Source organism: Loxodonta africana, chromosome 24 (genome assembly GCF_030014295.1).
Source record: "Loxodonta africana isolate mLoxAfr1 chromosome 24, mLoxAfr1.hap2, whole genome shotgun sequence".
In the NCBI taxonomy this organism is placed as follows: domain Eukaryota; kingdom Metazoa; phylum Chordata; class Mammalia; order Proboscidea; family Elephantidae; genus Loxodonta; species Loxodonta africana.
This window is the reverse complement of record NC_087365.1, coordinates 50,572,988-50,597,236: the sequence shown is the minus strand read 5'-3', so window position 1 is coordinate 50,597,236 and position 24,249 is coordinate 50,572,988. Positions and strand designations below refer to the sequence as shown.

Below are 24,249 nucleotides of genomic sequence, written 5' to 3'. Positions count from 1 at the left end.
CTCAGAACATCTTTATGGCTTTTATTTATCTTTTTTAATATTCAGATTTCAGTCAAAGATCACAAATTGCTTTCATTGTTGTGTCCTCCTAGCTCTTCAGTCTTTGTTAACACAGAACACTTCCCTGCGTCTGTTTTTGGTGGGCGTTTTATTTTGCACAACTTGGGTATTTTGTGCCCTTCCCATTAGGTCACATCAAGAGGCCTTGGTGCCTAATTGTCCCGGGATTGGTGTCTGTCGTGAAATTTTTAGGGTCAGAAAACTCCATTGTATGGCTGCACCATGATTTAATTCCACTTCTATAAATTTTACCCACACACAAGTGTAGAAAGCTGTGTATGTTCAGGAGTGTCCCATTTAATATTTAATAATTGCCACAGGTTTCCCCCTTCTTATGTTTAACTCTTAAGAGAACTAAATGTTATAAAACATCTATCATTGAATAAATTTAAAAGGAGTTGCAGCAGTATGTTGACAGGGAACTGCCAGAAATTCAAGCTGGATTCAGAAGAGGACATGGAATGAGGGATATCACTGCTGATGTCAGATGGATCTTGGCTGAAAGCAGAGAATACCAGAAAGATGTTTTCATGTGTTTTATCGACTACTCAAAGGCATTCAACTATGTGGGTCATAACAAATTACGGGTAACATTGTGAAGAACGGGAATTCCAGAACACTTAATTGTGCTTGTGAGGAACCTGTGTATAGACCAAGAGACAGTTGTTGGAACAGAATGAGGGGATACTGCATGGCTTAAAATCAGGAATCGCGTGCATCAGGGTTGTATCCTTCCGCTATGCTTATTCAGTCTGTATGTTGAGGAGATAACGGAGAAGCTGGACTATATGAAGAAGAATGCGGCATTAGGATTGCAGGAAGACTCATTAACAACCTGTGTTATGCAGATGACACAATCTTGCTTGCTGAAAGTAAAGAGGACTTGAAGCACTTACTGATGAAGATCAAGACTGCAACATTCTGTATGGATTACACTTTAACATAAAGAAGACAAAAATCCTCACAACTGGACCAATAAGCAATGTCATGAGTGTCTTAGGTTGGGTTCTCTAGAGAAGCAAAACCAGTAAAGTGTGTAAACATATATATAAAAAATATATATATAGAGAGAGAGATTTATATCAAAGAAATGGTTCACGTGGTTGTAGAGGCTGGAAAGTCCCAAGTCCGTGGGTTAGCCTGGAGGCTTCTCCTGACTCATGTAGCTGCAGGGGCTGGCAAACCCAGGATCAGCAGGTCAAACAGCAGGCCTCTGGCTAACAGGCTGCAGAGGCTGATGAATCCCTAGATCGGCAGATAAGCTGCTAGCCCAAGTCCTAAGAACCTGAGGTCAGATGGACAGGAGCCAGATGTAGGATCTAGAGCAAGCAAAAGCTAATGAATTCTGTCAGAAAATCCACCTATATTGGATGCAGGCCACGCCCCCAAGGAAACTCCGTTTCAGCTGCTTGGCTACTCATAACAGATCTCATCATGGAGGTGATTACATTATATCAGATCTCATTTTGGTGGTGATTACATCATTACATAGCTACCAGACTTCATCATAACTACCAAACCACTGAGAATCATGGCCCAGCCAAGCCGACACACAACCTTAACCATCACAGTGATAAATGGAGAAAATATTGAAGTTGTCTAGGATCTCATTTTACTTGGAGTTACAATCAGTGCCCCAGAAGCAGCAGTCGAGAAATCAAACTCCATATTGCACTGGGCAAATCTACTGCAAAACCAAAAAAAAGAAAACCAAACCCAGTGCCGTTGAGTCGATTCCGACTCATAGTGACCCTATAGGACAGAGCAGAACTGCCCCATAGAATTTCCAAGGAGCGCCTGGTGGATTTGAACTGCTGACCCTTTGGTTAGCAGCCATAGCAGTTAATCACTACACCACCAGGGTTAAAGACCTCTTTAAAGTGTTAAAAAGCAAAGATGTCACTTTAAGGATTAAGGGGCCCCTGACCCAAGCCATGGCATTTTCAGTTGCCTCATATGCATGTGAAAGTCGGACAGTGAATAAGGAAGAACGAAGAAGAATTGATACCTTTGAATTATGGTGTTGGTGAAGAATGTTGAATATACTGTGGACTGCCTGTCTTGGAAGAAGCGCAGCCAGGATGCTCCTTAGAAGCAAGGATGGCAAGACTTTGTCTCATGTACTTTGTACATGTTATCAGGAGGGACCAGTCCCTGGAGAAGGACATCATGCTTGGTAAAGTAGAGGGTCACTGAAAGAGAGGAAGACCCTCAATGAGATGAATTGACACAGTGGCTGCAACGATGGGTTCAAGCATAACAACAATTGTGAGGGTGGTGTAAGACTGGGCAGTGTTTGGTTCTGTTGTACGTAGGATTGTTGTGAGTCAGAACTGACTCGATGGCACCTGAACGACAACAACATCTTTGATTCTTTGCATCTGAAACAGATTATGGGTTGGGCCTAACCCCCACAGTTCAGTATTAGATCCCCTTGACCTCTAAATTATAACTTTCTGTGGATCAGAATGTTTTTTATTTAAGTGAATTCCTCTTTTTAAATCAAATTTAAAGTTGGACCACCGACCTCATATAGCTTGAAACGAAAGAATCTCTTTATTAAAGTTCTTCAAAGATCTCCTTACAATGTCTTGCTTTTTTATCAGAAAAAATACCCTGACCTCTTGTGCTTCTAACGGTGCCCAATTTCATTGGATTTTAGGAAGGAAAACAGGCTTCGCTGGCTGCCGATTTCTCCATCACTCAGTTTAAGCATCTTGGCCGGTTACTCATGGTGCATGGCCGGAACAGCTACAAACGGTCAGCTGCCCTCAGCCAGTTCGTGATCCACAGGAGCCTCTGTATCAGCACCATGCAGGTGGGTGGGCAGCCGGCACCTTTGTACAGGTACACGTGACTGCAACACGCAGGTGGGTGGGCAGCCTGCACCTTCATACAGGTACACGTGACTGCATCACGCAGGTGGGTGGGCAGCCTGCACCTTCATACAGGTACACGTGACTGCATCACGCAGGTGGGTGGGCAGCTGGTGTCTTTGTACAGGTACACGTGACTGCATCACGCAGGTGGGTGGGCAGCTGGTGTCTTTGTACAGGTACACGTGACTGCATCACGCAGGTGGCTGGGCAGCTGGTGTCTTTGTACAGGTACACGTGACTGCATCACGCAGGTGGGTGGACAGCCTGTACTTTTGCACAGGGGCCTATGGCTACACCACGCAGGTGGGTGGGCGGCTGGCACCTTTGCCCAGAGGTACATAGGTACGCAGTTATGGAAAGAGCCTGGGAGTTAGACTATGCTTTGCAGCTGTTGCCACCACCGAGCTGGTTTAAGTTCCCACCTGGCCACTTTCTAGCTGGTAGACCTTGGGCAAGTCACATAATTGCTTGGTGCCCCAAGCTACTCCATTAAGTACTGCTAAACATCCTTGCCTTGTGGAGTGGATGCGAGCATTGGCAGTGGTGTCCGTCCAGTACCCAGCACATGGTGGGTCGAACATGTATTGTTCTATTTAGGGCGAGTCCACTGGTTTGCCGGAGGGAAAGACACAGAACTAAATGCTGAATGAATACTCTGGCCCTGATTTTTCCACTTGCCAAGGCTAAGGCCAGCAGAGAACAACCAGAAAAGAAGAACTGACTTTTCTTGAGTATTTACTATGCCCTGGGCATCAGGCTAAGTGTTCCCACTGCAGTGTCTCGTAGAATGCTCATGATAGCCTGAGCCAGTATGTACTGTTGTTGTTCCCGTTTTACAGATGTGGTGACTGAGTCTCAGCATGGTTGAGAAATGTGTCCAGTGTCCTATAGGGATTTGCTGTATGCAGGCAGGTGGATCCCAAAGCCAGCACTCTTCTTCAGGGTCTCCTCCTTGAATGCCCATGATACAGAGGGGCCAAGGCCACCTCCACAGGCAGGGTAGTTCTTAGATCTGGGCCGTGTAGGAGATGGCACAGAGGTTGTCTTGGTGTCACAGTTCTGCCATCTGCCATACCAGCAGAGCCCGCCTGGAAGTTGAGCTTAGTTCTCATGACTGCTAGTGCCCTTGGGGACCAACATCTTGCTTTTTCACAAAAGACTGTAGAGAGTATAAGGTATTTTCCCACCTTCCCTCTTGCCAACTCCTTCAAAATCTGTTATCAGGCTGGAGCCATTGACTATGTACTAGGGCCAAGGCCAGAAGGAGGGGAAGAAGACATTGAGGGTACCGAAAAGCTATTGACAGGTTTTCTACCTTGGGCATTTAGGTGAAAGTACTTGCCATTACATGGCAAGAACATAGGTGTGATAGATCGTAGAATCCACATCTCCTCTTGATCATACCACTAAGTAGCGATGAGACCCTGAGCAAGTCGCTTTACTCCTCTGGGCCTCAGTCTTTCCACCTGTAAAATGGGGATGACAAAACCTGCCTTGCCCACTCACACATAGTCTGCTCTGTGGAGATCAGATCATGAACGTGCCAGAGTTTGATGGCCACCAGGGACCAGGCAAACCAAAGGCATCCTTGCCATCATTAAAGCGAAACAGGGTCAAGTGTAAACAGAAGGTGACGTTGTAATTTGTAGGAGAGGTGTTTACTCATATATGGAAGGCCTTTCAATGTGAGGCAGGTGGCCCAGTTGGAGCCACATACGAATCCAACCTTCCCGGCTCCCCATGCTTTTTGCGGGTGGTTTTATGTTTTAAATATCTATGGTATTTGGGAGTGGAGGAGCCCTTCAAGTGATTTTCATCAAGATGATCTAAACCCAAACAGCTGTTTGTTCATGTGACCACTTCAGTACTTCAGTTATGCTAACTCATTGGTGGAGCTGGGTAATGCTATGTTTTAATAATCCCCGATTGGGCGAGCTGACTTCCACCATGCCCACGTGTTACCATGAGCATGAATTTTTTTAGAAGTTCCAGGATGAGGAGTTGGTTGTTCCTTGGCTCTAATCCTTGTCCGCTGTGTTGAAAGTGGCCGGCTGCGCTCCACCCCCAGTTAGGGCTACCCCTTGGTGCTGTGTTGTTGAAGACACAGACACAGTGTTTTCATTGTCCCCGGTACACTTTGCAGACAAGGCTGCATGGTCAGCACGACCTCCTTGGAGAAAGAGGCTCCTGAGGTTGATCTGCAAAATACACACCAGATTCTTGGCATTTTTGCAACAAAGTGATCCTTCCTATGTGGCAGCCCTTCCTGGGGTTAGGAGTCATTTAAAAGGTGACTTTCCTGATGCTGTGGTCCTCACATTGTGACTGGGGTTGGGGGGCAGGGTGCTGTATACCATGGCTGTGGCTCTCTGTGGCACCTGAGTGCCACGTGCCCCCTCTGTTGCCCCAGAGTAGGTGGCAGGAGACCTCTCTGGGAAGAAGCTGTTCCTAATCACTAAGACAGCCCAGCCTTTCCATGCTTGGTTTTAAAAAAGCCTTTGGGCAGTGGTTGTCGCTGGCCTCCCTTTGGTTTCATACTAATAAGTATTAGCTTTGGAAACCACCCTTCTTCTTCCAGAGAAGGGCTAACCAGAGCATCGAGCCTGATTTTAGCTCCCCAGCTTATTTTTCACTGCCGGTAGGTAACATTTTCCAAATCAGGAAGCAGACGGATTTCAGTAAGGGTCTGTAACTACCTTTATTGCTTCTAATTGCAAAAGTAACACGTAACGTGCTTTGTAAAATTTTCTAAAAGCACTAGACTGTGTAATAAAAGAAGTGATGTGCTGTCTGCAACCCCACCCTCCAAGGTAGCTGGTGTAGAAACCTTGGAGGAGATTTTTCCAAGTTTGCACCACGTACATGCCGGCTTACTTATCGGGATGCACGTCTGGGGAGGTGGTGGTTCCAAGTGGTTGGGAGTGTGGCTCTAGGGACGGAGCTGGGCTGGAGTCCCAGCGGTGCTCTTTGCCTCTCAGCTCACCCTTCTGTAACCTGTGGGTGACATTAAGACTCGATCTCTTGGGTTGACCTTGTGATCCACTGAGATCACATACAAAGCGTCTCCGTGTCCAGCACATGGAGTTTAATAAATGCTCACGAAGGGGCTGAGTGAGAGTGGGCTCTGGAGCTTGACTTCCTGGGTTCTTCAACAATTTAAAGAGGTCCTTTGCAGCAGATTTACCCAATGCGTTACAAAAATTAAATGAGCAGATAAAGTATGACAGTGCCAGACATACAGTAAAAGCCATTACTGTTGAGCTGAGTCCAGCTCATAGCAACCATATAGAGTGCTATGTAAGTGGTAGGTATAGTTTTTGTCGTACAGAACATACGATGATTTGTTTTTTTCCACTTGTGATGATTTTCAGTGACATCTTCCTTTCTTTTCGGCATAGGCTGTCTTCTCGTCCGTGTTTTACTTTGCGTCCGTTCCCCTCTATCAAGGGTTCCTCATCATTGGGTAAGGAAATCCAGGCAAGGGATTAATTTTTTATGAAACCTCCTAAATATGCCACAGAAGAGAGAAGAAACATTGTGTAGAGACTTGTCAGTCCCCAAGTGGCCTTGGATTCCTGGGTCCAGGCAGGCCCACCCATGCCATTTAGACCCTCCTTGAATTAAACTCTTAACTGTTAAGCCCTTTGCCAGATTGAGGAAGCACTTTGCATTTGTACCTGGTAATAATAAACCTTTGCCCACTAGAGTTTGAGGGTATCAGCTCATTGACAAAAAACGCAGAGGGTCACAGACTTAGCACTTTCATTGGGGCCTTAGGAGGATAATGAAAGGGGGACCTGAAAACAGTCCTCCCTACTGTCGCCAACCCCGGCAGAACTTCCGGTTGTTGGCTGTCTAAGGAGGGCCACATCCTTCTCTTGGGGGGATATGCAGGCAGTAGAGTTTGACCCTGCATGCCACTGGTCCCGTGGAGAGGTGTCACTAGATACTCGCTGGCACCAGAACCACCCTGTTCCTCTCCTGGAATTTCATGGTGTTCCTTGTGACCTTTCAAAGAGTGTGCACAGTCTGTGAGTTACCCAGGTAGGTGGGTCTGGCTACCAGGTGCCCTATGGAGATGCCCACAGGGGCCACTCTTGGAGGTGAAGAGGCAGAGAATGCAGAAAGGCAGGCTGGCCTCATAAGGGTCTTATAAGTTTACTGTCCGCCTTACTGTGCTGGGCCTGTTGGTTTATTTTGAAAGTGAGTGCTGGAATTCTGCCCGCTTCTCAGTGGGAAAATGGACTGTCCTCTTGGCAGATCCAGGAGGAGTAAAAGGACCTGCAGGGTACAGCCGGGATACCTGAGCCATGTTCACGCCCCTCCACCCCGCGCTCATATTCTCCCCTCTCAACCCCGCCCCCTCAGCTCCAGGTGCACTGGCCTCCTCACTGTTCCTCAGATAGGAAAGAAACCTCCGGGCCTTCCAGTTACTGGCAGGACTCACCCCTCACTGGGTGTGTACTCAAATGTCACCTCAGTGAGCCCTCCTCGGCCGGCCTCTCTGCAATTGCACACACGACTCCCCACATCTTATTTCCTCTTTTCCTTTATTTTTCCTCCTGAGCATGTACCTCTAACACGATGTATTTTCCTTATTTGTTTATTGATGCTCCCTGAAGGCAGAAATTTTTGTCTGTTTTTCACCTTGAATCTCCAGTGCTTAAAATAGGCCCTGACACATAATAGACACTCACTAAAGAACTGTTAAATGAATGGGTGAATGAGTGAGGGAGTGAACAAACGAATGGAGATCGGGCTCTGGAGTCTTGGGTACCACGCTGGGTACTGGCTGGGTCTGACCTGTGGTGATTGTCCCTCCTAGGTACTCCACGATCTACACCATGTTTCCCGTATTTTCTCTGGTCCTGGACAAGGATGTCAAGTCCGAAGTTGCAATGCTGTATCCCGAGCTCTACAAAGACCTCCTCAAGGTTCACCGAGCCCTGCCTTCATCCCCTCCCTCCTCCCTCCGTTCCAGCTTTCTTCTCTCCCTTCCTCCTTCTCTCTCTTTAATCTATTTCACATAGACCCTCCATATCTGATTTGACCACACTTGACACTTAATGGGTTTCTTCCTTTTGGGGGAAGGAGTGGGAGTTTATACATTTTACTTCAGGAAGTAATCCGTGTGCATGTAAAGCACAGTAAACAGCACAGTGACAGGTAACCATGAAATAAACAGCCAGCTTAGAAAAAGCCCCTGACAGTCTCGTTTTGCAGCTGCAGCTCATGTCCCCTAGCAGTGTTCTTGTGGGGCGTGTGTGTGTGCGTGTGTGTATAATTTCATTTTTTGTCTTCAGGGGGTCTAATATCAGTGCTCTTAAAAAACATAGTCTTTCTAATGTATTGAGATATTTATAAACCACTTTAAAAATTTTTTTTTAATTAAAAAATTTTTTTTCACTTTTTTGATGAAAGCAGGCAGGTTTCCTTATCTAGTGAGTAGAAGAGTACCTGGAAGGCAGGGGGTGCAGCAGGTGAACAGCGAACCCTAACCTACTCTGCTCTCTCTGTCTCTCACTTAGGGACGGCCTCTGTCCTACAAGACGTTCTCAATATGGGTGTTGATTAGCATCTACCAAGGTAAGGCCGGGCCGGGCTGCCTGTCTTCCTTGCGCTCTGGTGCTGACCTGACCCCAGGGGGTCCCTTTCTGTCTGTACAGCAGGAAGGAGAAGGACCAGAATCCTAAAATGGTAGTGACTTATGTGCCCGGGGGAGATCCTGCTCGGCCCATTGGAAGACTGAACATTAAGCATGGGGAGAGTCGATATGGGAGGGAGTGCTGTGTGTTTAATGAGATAGTAAAGTCAGAGAAATATAACCAACACCTATGGAAACTGCTGCGGGGTTCAATCCATGTTACACAGAGTAGTTCGTTTTGGGGATTTTCTTATGCAGAGTAAGGTCAAGTTGTAGTTTTTGAAAAACACACATGCATACATACATGTGTGTATATATATATATGTGTATACACACACACACACCACCAAACCAAACCCACTGCATTCAAGTTGATTCTGACTCATAGCAACCCTGTAGGACAGAGGAGAACCACCCTATAGTGTTTCCGAAGGTGTACGTCTTTACAGAAGCAGACTGCCACATCTGTCTCCCACTGAGTGGCTGGTGGGTTCAAACTGCTGACCTTTATGTTGGCAGCTGAGCACTTTAACCACTGTGCTACCAGAGCTCTTGAGATATATATACATACGGAAAGATGTGGTGAAACTCATGTGAAATTATGCACTACACATTAGCAAGGAAGCATAATTACGCTGTGCTTACTGGTTAATCTGTCCCTGCCTATGGGTTGCTGTGAGTCAGTTGACTTAACGGCCATGGGTCACGTATATGTTTATGTGTGTGTATTTATACACACACACGTATACGCACACATATACATATATATATTTGTCATTGTTCACCCCACGTGTGTCAGAGTAGCACTGCGTTCCATAGGGTTTTCAAGGCTGTGACTTTTCGGAAGTAGGTCATCAGGCCTTTCTTCTGAAGTGCCCCTGGGTGGGTTTGAACTGCCAACCTTTTAGTTAGCAATTGAGGGCTTAACAATTTGCGCCACCCAGGGACTCCACGAGAAACATATGTTTATTTCAGAGTCTCCAGGTATGGGTCCCATAGGCTGCAGGAGGCTTGTAAGACCACCTATTGGAAAACAAAATAGCAAAACCTCTGTTTATATTTATTTTTTCTTCACTCTTTTTAGAATTTCCGTTTCTGTGTCTGTTTTACAATGCACATAATGTATTTTTACAGCGGTCCTAAGATCTATCTGTATCTGCACAGGCACGTGTATATATGATTTACACAGAAATGTATTTATATTTGGGGCTTAGTCTTAATGTTTCTTACTGATGGGAGGTACAGTGAAAGGGTTTAGATACCAGCGAAGTTGTTGGCAGGGAGTTAAATTCTTGTTAAAAAAAAAAATTGGGGGCAGGGAGGTATTTTTAAGAGATATATCAAAGTGTAATTCATTGACCTGGTTGGAAAAGCAAACCCTACAGAAGGTTTATAATAACAAGCAGTGGTCCTCCATCCTGCCTTTCTCCATCCTCAACCCTGTTTCCAAGGGGCAGTCACGCTGAGAGTTTTGTTTCCAGAGTTTCCTGGCTGCCTCTATTAAGTCATATTCTCATGTTGCCAGTGTTTTAACCAACATGAAACCACTCCCCCGCCCCCCGCAAAAAAACCCAAACCCATTGCTGTCAAGTCAATTCCGATTCATGGCGACCGTATAGGACAGAGTACAACATAGGGTTTCCAAGGAGTGGCTGGTGGATTTGAACTGCCGACGCGTTGGGTTAGCTGCCGAGCTCTTAACTGCTGTGCCACCAGGGCTCCAACATGAGACGTTATCAATTCAGTTCCTGCTAGGTCAGGTGGAAAATCATCTACACTCTCCCCTTTCCATCCTCTCCTCAGTATAGGCCTATGATCCTTTTAATTTCACCTGGGTTACCCTTACAGTTTTAAACAGTATACTTAATATTGTTTCCTGTTCCATCAACTCCAGCTACTTTCTCTGCCTCTCTCCCTGTCCGCCTTTCTCTTTCTCCTTAGTCGTAGATTATTTATCACACAAGGTTGTCTTAGTCTCTAGTGCTGCTGTAACAGAATACCACAAAGTGGATGGCTTTAAAACAAATTTATTGTCTCACAGCTCTGGGGGCTCAAAGTCCAGACCAGTGGATTGGCCGTGTTGATGCGTCCTTGGGGCTTTGAGAGAGAAACTGCTGCGTGCCTCTCTCCCAGCTTCTGGCAGCTCCAAGTGTTCCTTGGCTGGAAGCTGCAGCATTACCTGGTGTCCTTCCTTCCTCTGCCTCCCTGTCTGCGTCTCTTCTTGTCTTTTACAAGGACCCACTCAGACAGGGTTAAGGCCCACCCCACTCTAGTGTGACCTGATGTTACCCTGATAGCATCTTCAAAGATCCTATTTCCAAACAGGGTCATGTTCCCAGGCACAGGGGTTAGGACTTAAGCAGATCCTTTTGAGGGTCACAATTCAGCCCATAACGGAGGTCGGGGGGAAAACAGAAGAGCAACAATGGGATGTGTCTCCTTGAAACACCTACAAAGCACCGCTTGTTAGCCTCTTTTAACAAGGGAGGCCTTTTGTGTCTAAGTGAAAAAAAGAAGTCAAATGTAAGTGAGCAAAGTGAACATTTGGTGGCAGCGTGTGCATGGAATTCACGTCCAACAGAGGGCCGTGTGCAGTGTGCCCACCTCTGCCCACCTGGTCTTGTCTCTGGCATTCCCAGGGAGCACCATCATGTACGGGGCACTGCTGCTGTTCGAGTCAGAGTTTGTGCACATTGTGGCCATCTCCTTCACGTCGCTGATCCTCACGGAGCTACTGATGGTGGCACTGACTATCCAGACCTGGCACTGGCTCATGACGGTGGCCGAGCTGCTCAGCCTGGCCTGCTACATCGCCTCCCTGGTCTTCTTACACGAGTTCATAGGTAAGACTCCGCCCACGTAAAGCCAGTCGGCCAGGGCCCCCCTGTGGGGGAACATGGCGCCCCAAGCATGTGTGTCCTGGACTCCTTGTCCAGTGGTCCTTTACACTGAGCTGCCCAAGTTTCCTTAGTGGCGTCCCTGAGGGACAAGTGACGGTTGTGAATCAGCCACCTGGAATTGAGGCTGTAGGGCATGATCTCAGTACAGAGACACAGAAAGCTAATTGGCTTAGAAGGGAGTTCTGTTTAATTCAGCAAGTATCTGTTGGGTTTCCCAGGAACCTCGGAGCTAGGCTTAGTAGAACCCTGGAGATAATGAGCATCCAGGTCCTACTTTAGAATAAATGATAGTCCAGTTGCTGTTGTTAGCTGCCATCAAAGTTAGCCCCCAACTCATGGCAACCCCTTGCACGATGAAACGAAACGCTGCTTGCTCGTGTACCATCCCAGTGATCAGTTGTGGATTGGACCATTGTGACCCATGTTGTTGTTCTTAGGTGCCATTGAGTCAGTTCCAACTCATAACGACCCCACGTACAACAGAACAAAACACTGCCTGGCCCTGTGCCATCCTCACAATCGTTGCTGTGTTTGAGCCCATTGTTGCAGCCACTGTGTCAATCTGTGGAGTTTTTTGTTGTTGCTGTTCTTGTTGAGAATAATCACAGCAAAACATACTCCAATTTGACAGTTCGTTCATATACAATTCAGTGACATTGATTACATTCTTTGAGTCGTGCAACCATTCTCACCCTCCTTTTCTGAGTTGTTCCTCCTGTTAAACATAAACTCACTGCCCTCTAAGGTTCTTATTTACCTTTCGAGTTGCTGTTGTCAGTTTGATCCTTTGTAGATAGTTCTGAAAACAGCATCATGTTCAAGGCAGACATTTTTTACTAGTTAGCTAAACAAACTATTGTTTGGTTTTAAGAAGATTTCAGAGAATATTTTTGATTTAAGGGTTAAAGATTATCTCAGGGCAGTAGTTACAGAGGCTCATCCAGCCTTCATGGCTCCAGAAAGTCTGAAGTTCATGAATATTTTAAATTCTATTGTACATTTTCCCCCTTTTGATCAGGATTCTTCTATAGCATCTTTGATTAAAATGTTCAGTAATGGTAGCCAGGCACCACTCAGTTCTTTTAGTCTCGTGGCAAAGGCAGCAGTTATTTATGGAGCCAATTAGCCAGACATTCCATATCCTTCTCCTGTTCCTGACTCTCCTTCTTCCTCTGTTGTTCACGGTGAGTAGAGACCAATTGTTGTGTCTTGACTGGCTGATTTTGTGTGTGTGTGTGTGCGCGCGCGTGTGTGTTCCAGTAAAACTTTATTTACAGAAATAGGCAATGGGCCAGGTTTGGCCTGTGGGTTGTAGTTTGCTAATCCCTGCTGTAGAATAAAGATGAAGTCACTGGCTGCTTTCATCTGTAAAGCCCAACTCAGAGGCGGTAGGTAGCCCCCTTTATTTTTGCAAAGCCTAATACACTGCTCTCCTTTTCTATTGAGGTATTTTTAAGCTTCTGTCTGTGTTATCGAAAACAAAACAAAATGCCCTCGGGGTGAGTTCTCTCAATTCTAACTCCTTACATGCAGAAAGAACTTAGCTCTGAGGCTGCTTGCCTCCTAAGATGCTCATCTCTGCTCATGATTGCAGGAAGGCTCCCTCTGGGGGGAGATTTCAGTTATACGACCCTTTTCCCTCCCTACCACGTTGGAAGGCAGCAGGGGGCTGGGTTCCCTAGCAGGGGCTGTGGTGTAACAGAGTTGCTGGACCTGTTTCTTTCTCACAGGTGTTCTCAGTGGGAGTGATGTCACCCCCCCTCCCCCTGCCAAATAACCAAACCTGTTGCTATCAAGTGGATTCCAACTCATAGTGACCTATAGGACAGAGTAGAACTGCTCCCAGAGGGTTTCCAAGGAGTGGCTGGTGGATTTGAACTGCTGACCTTTTGGTTAGAAGCAGAGCTTTTAACCACTTGGTTCTTGGGGGGCCGAACAAACCTTACCCCTTTTATGTATAAACTGCAGGTATCCGTGTAGTACATAGACAGTATAGCCGTGGCAGTAAAATTTCATGGTCAATTAGGAAAAAAAAAATTATTCAAAAAAGGCTCCTACAGGGGTAAAAAAAAAAAGGGGGGGGGGTAGTAATCAAAAATGGTTGAGACACCCTGCCTTACCATGTCTCTTTTTATCAGCTTCGAAAGCTCTTAAAGAGCCGATTCCAACTCATAGCGACCCAGTAGGACAGAGTAGAACTGCCTCATAGGGTTTCCAAGGAGCGGCTGGTGGATTCCAACCACTGACCTTTTGATCAGCAGCTGAACTCTTAAACCACTGTGCCACCAGGGGTCCAAAGAAGGTTCTAGTAAAGGGTGCCTCCTATGAAAAATGAAGTTCTAGAACAGTTTCATACTTGTCTCAGAAATCTCTTAGAATGGGTTTCCTGAGCACCCATTGTGTGCTCGGGGCTTGGGGCTGAGGGATCACAGAGCTTAGAGACATGGTCTCTGCCCTCAGGAAGCAATGGCCGCCTTAGACATGCACCAGTCACAATGAGGTTGAGGGAGAGGCATGTGGGGGGTTCTGCAAGGTGGGTGGAGCCTTGGTTGGGGCACTTAGTAAGTGCCCAGGAAATGCCAGCTGCCTTTTCCCAGCTGTGCCCTGCTGGGACACGCCATCCCGGTGCTTAGGACGTGGGAAGGTGTTTCCTCCGGCACCTTCTCTGCATACTGCTGAAAACCACAAGGTGTCACTCATCTCTTGTGAAGCCTCCTGGCTGCCAGGGCTCACACTTGCTGCAGCGGAGGAGAAGGGAGTGAGCACTGGCTGGCTTAGTTTGAAGCCCCCGAGGTACAGCTTGTCTCTGACAAGGGCATCTCAGCCTGCTTTGATCCATGCCATAGATCCGTCCGTGGCTTTCTGAGACGGCATGACAGGGACAAGGGGAGAAAGTCACTGGGAAGCAGAAATGTGCGTGGGAATGTCACTTTCCACTCTGCAGCAGCCAGTTAACTAGGGAAAGAAACTCCAACTGCCAGATTCCAAATCAAAAACACCTGGAGGAATTTTTTTGCCCCCTAGTTTCGCTTTCCTAGTTGTTGAAAAGAGCATTTCACTGACTATCAGGAAGCTACAGAAGCAGGTTAGAGAGAGCAGTCAAGCCGCCAGCCTCTAGGATCTAGTGTTGTTAGATGCCACCGCATTGGCCCTCGACTCATGGCAACCCCACGCACAACACAACAGCACGAAACACTGCCCAGTCCTGCGCCATCCACATGACCAGTTGTGGATTGGATTGTTAGCGATCCGTGGAGTTTTCCCTGGCTGATTTTCAGAAGTAGATGGCCAGGCCTTTCTCCCTAGTCCATCTTAGTCTGAAAGTTCTGCTGAAACCTGTCCAGCATCATAGCAACATGCAAGCTTCCACCAACAGATGGGTGGGGGCCGTGCACGAGTTGCATTGGCCGGGAATTGAACCCGGGTCTCCCACATGGAAGGCAAGGACGCTACCACTGAACCACCCGTGTCCTCAGTAGGTACTGTTAGCCCGTGCCAAATCCATGGCAGACTTGGAGTGGAGGAGAGGAGGGAATGCTGGGAGCAGCGTGCCTGTGACAGGAAACACTTTCCTTTTGATAGCTGTGATGACTTTCTGGCAGCACGCGCCTTGCGGATCATTGCCGCCAGCTCACTGCTGTCTTCTGTTTCCTCCCAGATGTGTACTTCATCGCTACCTTGTCCTTCTTGTGGAAAGTCTCCGTTATCACTCTGGTCAGCTGCCTCCCCCTCTACGTCCTCAAGTACCTGCGGAGGCGGTTCTCTCCCCCCAGCTACTCGAAGCTCACGTCTTAGGTCTGCGCTCTCCTGATGGACAGAGTTCAAGTGCCGTCGACACTAGCGCCACCTATGGATTGTGCAGGAATTGTTAATGCGTGCAGTTTTGATGTCAAGAATCTTCACAGCTCTGCCTTGACCTAATGCTGAATAAACAGGAGGGAGCTTCCCACAGGTGCCTGCAGACCTGTGTTGCCCCTGTTTATTCATGTTTGAATGAATGTGAATAAGTTCAAGCTGATGGCTCAGCCGACAGAGTTATATGGGTCACTGGGCAAGCTTCCTAAAGACTTGAATTTTGTTGTCATGTGATCAAGCTTCTGTCTCGAGGAAGAAGGGTTTTTTTTTTTTTTTAACGGTCCTAATATGTGTGCATTCTTTATGTCTTTCTCTCAACTGTTTCAGAGAAATGCAAAGCTCTTGGTTTATGTTTGCAGGAAGACAGTGGCATTTGATAAAAAGTTACACAGGCAACATTCTCAATTTGGAATTGCCACATAGTCTCTGTATGGGGGCCCTAACGTATTTAAACAACATTAAATTCTTAGAAATAAGACTTTGTAAAAAAAAAATGGTCATGGAGAGGAGAGGGAGAGAGCTTGCCGGAAATCCACTACGTTATCTTTGATTGGCTCAGCATCTCCAGAGCTTGCAGTAACTTCACCTGCCACCTCGTAAAAAAATTTCAAAGGTGTTATCTTACTTTGTTAGGACCTGGTAGCAATTAACAAGTCAGTGGCTATCAGAGGACAACCCTCCAGCGTTTTCAGCAGAGTTGTTTTAGCAGGAAACACGCCACTGAGCGGCCCCTAAATGTGTCGACAGTGTGATAAGAGACTCAACTAATTCTTTAGACAACATGGCAGATGTGACTCAGATCCTCAGAGTCCAGAGCGGAAAGGTCAGGGAGCCGGGGCTCTTCACCGCTGCAGAAATCTGTTTCCTGTTAGGAGGAATTACTGAGCATGAGCTGACGAAGGCAAAAACATCTTGCAGTGTTGCCCTTCATTGGTGGCAGCTTAAAGCAAGGAGCCCTGCAGGGAGGAGGCTGCAGCTGCGGCTAAGGGATCTGGGCTGTGCTCCGCAGCGGACACATTTCCAGGGGGACTTGCTGAAAGGCAGCCAGTAGTAAAGGTTCCTCCCCCAGCAGGATGGAGGACATGCGTGTGTGTTTCCTATCAAGCTGTGGCTTCTTGTTTCAGGGGAAGAAGGCAGTTGGGGAGCATTGGACGTGGAAGGGCAAGGCATTCTTGGGTTTTCAAGGCACTTCTTGCAAAAGCCACGTGTGCAGGCAATAAAGATGAAATTAGTGGACCTTCCCAAGTTGAATGTGGTTGATATCTTGGGCTCGTGCATACCCTTCGGCCCGTCAGATGATACTTCTTGTTGCCAATTCCCAGTGCCCTCGGGCAAACCAGGCATGGCGAACTGGGGAAATGAGCAGCAGACAGCCCTTGCCTGTGGAGCACTCCTGATACACTCATGTATTTTTTTCTTGGACTGCTAGAACTTACTAGAATGTCAGTAAGCTGTAGGGCATGATAAATTGGCTGTTGACATCACTTCTACTGTGTTTTAATACTCTGCAGTTTTGCAGTATTTCCCCTTCTGCCACACTAGATACATTATTGCATTGAATGAATGGTTGTTTAGAAATAGACTGTTTGTCCAGAAACTTCAGAAAGGTTGAACAAGTCTGACTTCTTCATTGGGTGATTTTATGAAGTTGTAGAAGTAGAGGAGGAGAAAGTTGTGCTTAAAAGTTTTTGAAACCTCGTCTGTTTTGTTGGAAGTCGACCTGTAAAACCAGAAGACCCTGAGTTCACAAACACTGAACGTGGCCTTGTTCACAGATAGGTGATGGCTTCTGCAGGTAGATAGGATGGAATCCTTGTTAAGAAATCCCAGTTGTTTTCAGCAAATAATAGAGAATGAAGATGGTCTCTCTGGTCTTAATTTCCGATTTTGATCAAGCTGCTGTATGAGTCAAGTTTCTAAGTGGGGCTGGAAAAGCCATACCTGGATGTAAGTAGAAGGTACTTGTTAGTGTTATCCAGGAGGCTTCTTGCTCTCTTTTCTCAGCCACACTTTGGGGGAGACAGTCAAAGGCAAGAAGGACAACAAAGTGGAAACTGCCATGTGGTCAGACCACACTGGCAGTGGGCAGCATGCTGATGCACCCCCTGGTGGTCCCTGAGTGTGTAGGCGTGCACACGCCTCACTTCTCAAGTACAGGGATGGGAACAAAAAGGGCAGAAGCCTCAAGTCAGCTGACGGTACTGGAGCGTTACCTGCACAAACCAGACTCCATGAACATCTGGGCACTGCTTGGTTGGTGGGTCATCTTGATTGTGTGGAGAAAACAAACAAGCAAACAGACAAAAAAACTGGAGCTCTTTCACAGGAAACTCCTGAATTTGTAAACCTTGAGCTGACGTCTTCTTGACTGACAATCTAGAAAGAACTTACAAGGCACCACTGACAGCTTTTCCTCCCCTTGGGACTCAACGGGGCTTCAGTTGCCAATAGCAAATTTAAGATGAGATCATAGGGCCACGAGGCAGACGGTGAACACCCCTTAAACACTTTTCCTTAAGGTAAAACAAACAACTCCCCTCCGCCCTCTGATAGCACCATTTGCTTCTGTCAGAGTCAAAGCCTTTATTATTTTTTTTTAGTATGTTTTGGAGATGGTCGTGGGGGGTGGGGGAGCAGGATCTGTTTGGGTTTTTTCCTTTACCTCCTCCCTTCCTCTTTAAGAAAATGAGCGATTTGCTTCATCTTAAGTAGTGTCTTATATCTGACAGCTTTGGTTCAGTTTTGAGAGCGTGCGTGCATATGTTGCCTGTGGCGCTAGGTGAGAATGGTTGAGCTGCCTGGACAAAGAGAAGGAGGACAACCCGGTCATCAGTCTACAGTCGGAGCAAACCACCTGTTTACAGCTACCTGGAACTGGTCGGCCAATTGCTGACTTTCTCCCGCTTTTGGTGTTATTACATCCCAGATCCCAGTCCGGCTTCCCTTGAGCAAACCCCTTTTCTGTAGCAGTAATCTTAAATACCATCGTCTGTTTACCAACATTTCCTCAGTGTGTTTTCTGCTGAGTTGAAGGCACACCAGTGGTTCTTTTTAATGTAGTTTGAATTTTGTGCTCATTCAAAATGGACACTGAAATGATGTGGTTTTTTCCCCTCCAGACTTTTGTTTTTATATGTTGTTTGGTTTCTACTGGGGCGCTGGGGGTACACTTGGGGGGGTGCTCACAGCTTTACCGGGCAGTGTTTTAAATCCTTGACAAATTTTAGGTGGGGCTACATGTTCCTGTGCGCCATCCTACTTACGATAGATGCTGATCAGCCGTTTTTCTCTAGTCTTTTTTGTGCGTTTGTGTGCGTCTGTGCATGCGTGGTATCGTCTCCAGTTTTCTGAAGAAATGCTCGGTTTCTGTTGCATTAAAATGCCATCACTCCCAGGTTGGGTTCGCTTTAAAAATACACAAGGAGCTTTGTAAATACAACCAATTATATCCCTTCCCCCCTTCTTTTAATGTAAAGCTTTTTGTTGTTTATATATACTTCTTAGGAAATGTTGCCATGAATTATGTCTATTTCTCCTTGGAAAAAGAATCCATTATGTGTTTGAGTGGAACTGAAGTGCTTACGCTGCGTGAGCAGCATCCTAGCACCTTGAGTACTATAGCATCTTCTCAGCCAAGGCAGCATTACCAGGCGGGGCTCTGTCTTCTCCGTCACCGCATGGTTTGGGTGGACAATGTCAGTGAATGTTGTGTTTGGGGGGATCGGGGGAGGGCATGGCCTTTGCAAACAAAAATTGTGGCTAATTAATTTTGTTGCAGTGGGGTTAACTTTATACGCATATGGGAGTCCACTGTGTCCTTGTTAGTAGATCTCTTTATGTGTAATCCTCATTGCAGATATTCCCCAGGACAGCGTGTTTTGATTAGCGGGAAATTCTGGTACGCATGCCTTAATTTAGCAGGCACTCCCAGATGATTTAAATGCGCGATTCTGTGATGACACACATGTGATCTTTCGTATTTCCGAACGGTTCTTCTTTCATCGTTTGCCAGCGTGGCCTGATGCTGTTGCCCAGTAAAGCTTGTGTACTTATGCCTTTGAGGATCATTCTAATTTGTACAGAAATGTGGATTCTGGTGTCAAAAGGAGGGCTTTTTATTTCATGCTTATCCCATGGTACATAAAAGGTAAATAACATTTTTCCCAGTTAAAAATATCATTTTGATTTTGGTAAAAAAAAAAAAAAAAATCCACGCATGTTGTCCATTTCACGCATGTCAGAATTTAAAAAAGCGGTCGATATAAATGGAAAAAAAGGTGGAAAACATATTTTCTGAAGTTAATAGTTTATTTATACAGTTTTTGATGCCTTTGGATTTTTTTTTTAATCTAGCTATGGAAGACTTAGGAAGAAGCTTAAATTTCAGGCGAAAGAAGTTGTTAAAAGCTGTGTGTAGGGGGCAGGGGGCGCCGTGTTTTATTGATTTAATCCAGGGGTGATTTTGTGCACCAGGGGACATGGTGGTAATGTTTGGAGACAGTTTTGGTTGTCACAACTGGGGGAGGTGGGAGCTGCTGGCATTTAATGGGTGGAGGCCAGGGATGCTGCTAAATACCCTGCAGTGCAGCCCCCACGACAGCAAACGACCCCATCCCAATGTCAGAAGCCGTGGGATTGAGAAACCCTCACTTCGTCGGCACACGGTCTGTTTTAGCATTTGTAGGAGTCTGTCTTCGTTACCAAAAGGCCCAGCAGTATAATAAGCTAGTGTGTCTCGGGAAGCAGGTTAAACATCCGGCTGACCTCATGTTCTCATTAGTAGCTATTTGCAATGAGGGGTGCTGGTTTCCTCCCGTGGGATCTCAATTGAAAGGGCCTTTCTCAGTTTATTGATTAGAAAGAGCCGTACTTCAGCCGTGTTTCAGCCAGTGCGGCTCTGCTGGGCAAAACTGTGGCACGTGAGCTCTTGTAACACGGGCTCAGTGAGGTGGGGGCTGATGGTTCTTGTCCTCAAACACATGCTGTGCCTGTAAAGTCCTGTTGTTGTTGGGTGCCAATGGGTTGTTTCCAACTCATAGTAACCCCCTTTGACAGAGTAAAACTGTCCCATAGGGTTTCCTAGGCTGTAATCTTCACAGGAGCAGATGGCCAGGTCTTCCTTCTGCATAGCAGCTGGGTGAGTTTGAACCACCCGCCTTTCAGTTAGCAGCTGAGCTCTTAACCTTTGTACCAGCAGGACTGCTTTGTAAAGTCCTTGATTCTGACTCATAGCCATTCTCTGGAACACAGTAGAACTGCCCCACAGGGTTTCCAAGGAGCAGCTGGTAGATTTGAACTCCCAATCTTTGGGTTAGCAGCCGAGCTCTTAACTACCGTGCCACCAGGGCTCCTGTGAAGTCCTAGTACTCTCTGCATTTGCCTGCAGTGAAAGCCCATGAATATGCAGACAGGCCCCCTCTCAAGCCACTAGGGGGAGCTTGAGGATCGAAAGACCTTTCTGCTTCCTGTTTTCAAACTCCAGTCAGGCCCAGCAAACCCAGCTGTGAGCTTGAAGGTGTTGCTTTTACAGCTTCAGAATTTATTTCATGGGCAGTGACTCCATCAGAAACAGACCTTTCTTTTTATGTTGTTGACCAGAATATTTTGCTGGACTTAGTTAAAAAAAAAAAAAAAAAAACCTGAGGGGGTGAGGAAGGAGGGTGTGTGTATGTGAGATGAATATTCATTTGATCTTGGCTATTTGCATTTTTGAATAATTGGCAAAAGAAGCCTTGCCCCACTCACTATTCAGGCTCATAAGGGTCTGAAACGAAATGTTCCGACATCCCAGGTCCTTTAACTGTTTTTGTTATGAAACTTTTCAGGGTGACACGAAACCTGTGGTATTTGTGAGGAGGTCCATAAATGACGGATTTGCTCACCTCAAAATAGAACACTGTAGTGCCTCCAAACTTTCCAGAGGCCCAAGCACAGTAACAGAATTCATTCAGGACTTGCTAATTTCCTACTTTAAATGGGTTACATAACAGAACAGTCCCGCCTTTGCGGCTCTTAAAACTACCCGTGAACTGAAATGTATCATTAAAAGCTAGAAATAGCTTTGCTAAACTCTGGGAAAAAGATGAGCTTTTTTTTTTTTTTTTTTCCCCGATACACCCCCGCCCCCCCTTTTTCACCCAAACATTGCATAATGTTAAAAAAGTCAAATCTTTCCATGGGATTTGATTTCATTCTCCATGTGGTTGTGGTCGGAGGGGTAACTTAAGCCCTTTGGGGGCTGGTGGATTTTTGGAGGATCACGCATCCCCAGATGAGTTTTCATGCGAAACCTGAAACCTGGCCAGAGAGATCCACAGATCTGGGGTTTCTCCCTGTCTCTCCCGCCTGCACCCCACCCTTGGAGGATGAGCTAGCTACAACCTAGTGCCTTCTCAGAAAGCCTGCCTTCTCTCCGGAATGCTGATGCAAAACTACCCCCAGCTTTCCATGTTGAGAGTTTCATTTTGAAATGGATTCCCCTTAAAAGTTGGGTGACTGAGTCACGTGTGAAGTCATCGGCCCCACAGCCTCTGCCCAGCGACAGGCCAGGCCTCTTTGGATTCAGCCGGCAGGTTCTCTTGGCTCCCACCGAGAACCCTGTGTCCTGAGTCTTTGATGTCCATTTTCAAGAGATTTCAGAGAAAAACACTTTTCCTCTTACTGGGTCCAGATAAACTCAGGAATATTGTTTATTTCCTTCCAGAAAGATTGCAGAATCCAGAAGAAAGAGGAAGAGGGTAGGGATATGGCATATGCTGCCGTTTTCATTCATTCATTCATTCGTTCTCCAAATATTTGCTGAGTACCTACTATGTGTTGGGCGCTGTTCTTTGGGATGGAGGTACAGCAAAGAACAAGACTGACGCAGTCCCTGCACTCATAGTAGTTGTATTCTTGTGTATGAGAGAGACAATAAGCAAACAGATAACTCATTGCCGTCGAGTCCATTCCAACTCCTAGCGATCGCATGTAACAGAGTAGAACTGCCCCATGGAGTTTTCTAGGCTGTAATTTTTACGGGAACAGATTGCCAGGTCTTCTCTCCTGCAGAGTGACTGGTGGGTTAATAACAGATTGAGGTCAGTTTTCTGAAGACAGAGTAGGGCATGGGTTAGGTAGAGGCTAAGGACCAGGTAAGAGAGTGGAGAAGGTGATGGGGCTCTGAGAAGGGCCCTCTGGGAGTATGACACTGGAGTGGAGATAAGAAAGAGGGAGCTATGAAAAAATCTGGGGGAAGTAGAGTCCAGGATGCAGGATATGCAAAGGCCCTGGGGTAGGGAAGGTGGGTGCATTGGAGGAGATGAAAGTGGGGCAGGCAGCTGGGTTGCTGAGACGGGGTGGGGGAGGTGCGTGGAGGAGGTGAGGTGAGGAGATAGTCAGGGTCAACAGGCCTTGGCGGCCAAGTTACGGAGTTCTAGACCAGAATGGAGCAAGCATTATTAGAGCTAGCTCTCTGGGATTGAACTATGTCAGGGGTCTCCATTCTTCACCCTTCCTCCCACCCTACCTCCCTGACACATCCCAGCCTCTTCTTGTTTCCATCTCAGACTCCCAGAAGGCTCAGGTGAGTGTCCAGCTCCATGACGTCTCTCCCTTTGGACATCAGCCCACTCCCACACCCAGAATTGCTGCTGCGTTTTTGCTGACATAAACCATGCTAACAAATGAAGGGGAGAAGAGGCCAGGCCTTGGACGAAGTTCCTTTTTGTGAAGGGTCTCTGTTGAGCCCTGTGCCTGGGGAGCAGTTGGCAGAGGCGACGATTCACCCCTGAGCACTGGAGAGCAGCCTATGTAAGCCAGCCCCGTAGAATTGGGAGGTGAGATTAGGTAGAGAAAAATCAACTGGGTCGTGTTCTTTGAAGCTGCCACATTTCCAGGATGGGCCCATTTGGGTCAGATTTCGACAATGAAGCCTTCTGCAGTCATGAACTGCAGGAGCCCAGGCCAGATTCAGATTCTTCCTGAAGAAAGAAATAGTAACAAGAACAGGCTGTGGAAAAGAATGTAGTTAGTGTATTAAAGATGGGCAAATATTCATTTTCATTTGCCCTTTTATGTGAAACAGATTTTTTTTAAGGCAATTGGAGTAGCTAACGACATCCAGAACCCTGTTGATTCGAGTGGGGCTTGGGCTGGGGAATTGAAATGGGCCCACCAACTAATCAGGCCCAAAGAAGGAGGTGAATTGATTACCCTGGAAATTGCATAGGAATTCTTCAAAGACAGGGACCAATAATTAGAGTGTAAGATGCTTCTCTCTATGCACATAACTTAGCATAATTTTATCAGGCAGCTCATCACCACCAGAATTAGAGAAACACGGCCCCGAAAAAGTCCATGAGCTGGGCTGGCTTAAACAGATGGGAGATGTACTGCAAAATGGCCTCATGCTCGAGGAAGACACCAAGAAAAAGCCGCATTTCTCCTGGGCCCTGATGGAGGCGGGGTGGAAACGAATGCAGTGGCATGGTAGGGGGGCGTGTTGGAATTTGGGGCACAGCGTAGGGCAATGTTTCAGAGACCCAGCTGGGATGGAGACAGACCCGTTTGAACGCCAGTTCTCCCTCTTTAGCTGAGTGATTTGGGGTCAGTTCCTTAGCTTCTCTGAGCTTTGGTTCTTTTTCTGTTATTGGGACGGGGGGTGAGAGTCCCTCTTTCCCAGGGCGCTGTGAAGATCAGCAGTGAGGCTTATAAAGTGCGCAGACGGTACAGATTCAGAAATGGAGGCTAGGCTGTCTTAGTCCCTGGGGCTTCTATAGCAAAGGTGCCACAAAGTGAGTGGGTTAAAATTTGTTATCTCATGGTTCTGGAGGCCAGAAGTCTGAACTCAGTGTGTCCACAGGGCTGAAGACTCTAGGGGAAGATTCTATCTGGTCTCTCCCTGCTTCTGGGGGCCCCAGGTGTTCCTGGG

At 46.8% G+C, this 24,249-nt stretch overlaps 1 protein-coding gene across 3 annotated transcripts in view; it reads left to right on the top strand.

Annotated features, from left to right (window-relative positions):
* The window catches only part of ATP9A (ATPase phospholipid transporting 9A (putative)), a 148,638-nt gene extending 129,081 nt beyond the window's left edge, over window positions 1-19,557 (top strand). For 2 of the 3 annotated variants that reach the window (XM_064276221.1, XM_064276222.1), the window contains exons 23-28: window positions 2,723-2,878; window positions 6,338-6,402; window positions 7,765-7,873; window positions 8,468-8,525; window positions 11,223-11,426; window positions 15,142-19,557. In XM_064276221.1, the coding sequence (XP_064132291.1) occupies window positions 2,723-2,878; window positions 6,338-6,402; window positions 7,765-7,873; window positions 8,468-8,525; window positions 11,223-11,426; window positions 15,142-15,278 (729 nt within the window). In that variant the 3' untranslated portion in view covers window positions 15,279-19,557. Of the gene's footprint in view, window positions 1-2,722; window positions 2,879-6,337; window positions 6,403-7,764; window positions 7,874-8,467; window positions 8,526-11,222; window positions 11,427-15,141 lie in introns of those variants that run through there. The other variant, XM_064276223.1, reaches the window with a different exon arrangement.
* Window positions 19,558-24,249: the final 4,692 nt, after the last annotated feature.